Source organism: Solanum lycopersicum, chromosome 10, assembly GCF_036512215.1.
Source record: "Solanum lycopersicum chromosome 10, SLM_r2.1".
Lineage (NCBI taxonomy): Eukaryota > Viridiplantae > Streptophyta > Magnoliopsida > Solanales > Solanaceae > Solanum > Solanum lycopersicum.
The window spans coordinates 55,564,789-55,567,018 of record NC_090809.1 but is presented as its reverse complement, the minus strand read 5'-3'; the positions used below and the strand labels follow the sequence as shown (position 1 = coordinate 55,567,018).

Sequence of the window (2,230 nt, the reverse complement as noted above, 5' to 3'; positions counted from 1 at the left end):
CAATCGAGGGAGTAGTAGAGATAAGACTTTTGATTATTGAGTTGTAATCACAAAATCTTATAGTTGAATTAATAAAACGAGGATTTTCCTTCCTTGAGTGAGGAAGGTTTTTAATTCAATAAGTGTTTGTGTTTCTATTCTGTTTTTACTTAAAAGCAACTTACACGAACCTGGTTCGTGTTCTGGGGTAAGGTTTCTTCAATTGGTATCAGAGCGGGTCTTTTCGTTAAAAGATTCACACCTTGAAAAGATTCAATGGCAGCACCACCTACCCCACAAGAAGGAGCTTCACAAACACGACCACCACTGTTTAATGGCAAATATTATGGATGGTGGAAAAATCGTATGATGGACCATCTTATTGGCGAAAACCCTGATCTGTGGGGAGTAATTCTAGATGGCCCAACCATACCTATGAAAACAGCAACTGATGGAATCACCAAAATCCCAAAGGAAAGAAAGGAATGGAATGTTGAAGACAAGCTTGCAATTCAAAACAATGTCAAAGCTAAGAAAATTCTGATATGTGGCATAGGACCAGACGAATACAATCGAATCTCGTCATGTCAAGATGCCAAAGCCATATGGGAAACACTGCAGACAGCTCATGAGGGAACAACACAAGTCAAGAAGTCTAAGATTGATAACTTGAACAGACAATATGAGCTGTTCAGGATGGCAGAAGGAGAGACTATTCAAGATATGCACACCAGGTTCACCTCCATCATCAATGAAATGTACTCTTTAGGAGAGATAGTGCCTAATGGAAAAGCAGTAAGGAAACTCTTGAGTGTCCTTCCTGAAACCTGGGAAAGCAAAGTCGAGGCTATCACTGAAGCCCGCGACCTAGACTCACTGGGAATGGATGAGTTAATTGGTAATCTCATTACTTACGAACTTAAGAAAAACCAAGAAAAGAAAATTGGAGGAAAAAGAAAGGAAAGGAACCTGGTTCTAAAGGCTACTGCATCAGATGATTTTGAAGATGAAAACATTGCCCTCATAACCAAAAGGTTCACCAGAATGCTAAAGAGAGGGCAACCCTTTCAAAAGAAAGCTTTTCAAAAACAATCTGAAAACACTAAAGACCAGGTTTGTCATAAGTGTGGGAGTCCAGATCACTTCATCAAATTCTGTCCACTCTGGGCCGTAGAACAGAAAAAGCTAAACTATGAGAAAGGGAAAGATATCAAAAAGGATAAGTTTGTCCCCTCAAACAGAAGAATGACAATTCAAGAGGCAGACATGTCAATGAAGAGGGCTTTTGCAGCAATGGGGAATTCATCTGATGAAGAGTTTGAGGATGATGAGATAGAAAACCAGTCTCTTCTGGCACTAGAACAAGAAGATGATTATGACTTTCTTGCCCTTGTAGCAGTGGAAAACAAGGAAGAAAGGAAAACTTGCAGATCACAAGAAACCATACTAGCACTTATGGCTGGATCAGATTCTGAAAAAAAAAAAAAGAAGAAGACATAAATGAAAAGGTCAGTCTTCATAACTTACAAGACAATCTAGGTTCATACTAAAAAAGAGAGCTAGAATCCTTACTCTACACTCTCATTGATGAATATAAAACCATAGACTCAAAAAGGGAACTGATAATGGAAGACTATGTATCACTAAGAGAAGAAAACAAGAGTCTTGAAAAACAGAATCTTCATCTTTTATCCAAGAATACCAAACTAAGTAAAAATCTAGAACTGGTAATTAAAAGGAATGAAACACTCTCCAAAGAGCTTCTTGTGACTAAAACTGAAGCAGAAAATGGAATGAGATGGACCAGGTCCTCCATACTGCTTGACAATATTCACAAGAATCACACATTTGAGAAACATGGGATAGGTTTTGATAGAACCAACTCTCAAGTAAAAATTCCCAACATAGACTGTTTATGCATGCACTGTGGACTGGTAGGACATAAAAGTCATGATTGTCAAAAGAAACAAACTGCCCATAACAAAAACTTGAAATCCTTGAGAAAACCTCATTATGATAAACCCAATGAGCAAAAACAAATCTTTATAGACAAGTCTCTTCCTAGATGGGCCAGAAGAAATCTTATTCACCCATTCCCTAAGCTTAAATCAAAGTGGATTTGGGTACCAAAATCTAAAATCCAACAATAAATTGCAGGGATCAGTGAAGAGGAAGCAGCAACAATGGTACTTGGATAGTGCATGCTCAAGACACATGACTGGAGATAAAAGAAGCTTCCTCTCACTCAAGA

The 2,230-nt window shown here is 38.2% G+C and overlaps 1 protein-coding gene across 1 annotated transcript; it reads left to right on the top strand.

Moving 5' to 3' along the window:
- Positions 1-255: 255 nt before the first annotated feature.
- Positions 256-1,479, top strand: LOC138338940 (uncharacterized). Its single transcript, XM_069290029.1, has one exon. The coding sequence runs from the start codon at positions 256-258 to the stop codon at positions 1,477-1,479; it is 1,224 nt and encodes a 407-aa protein (XP_069146130.1).
- Positions 1,480-2,230: the final 751 nt, after the last annotated feature.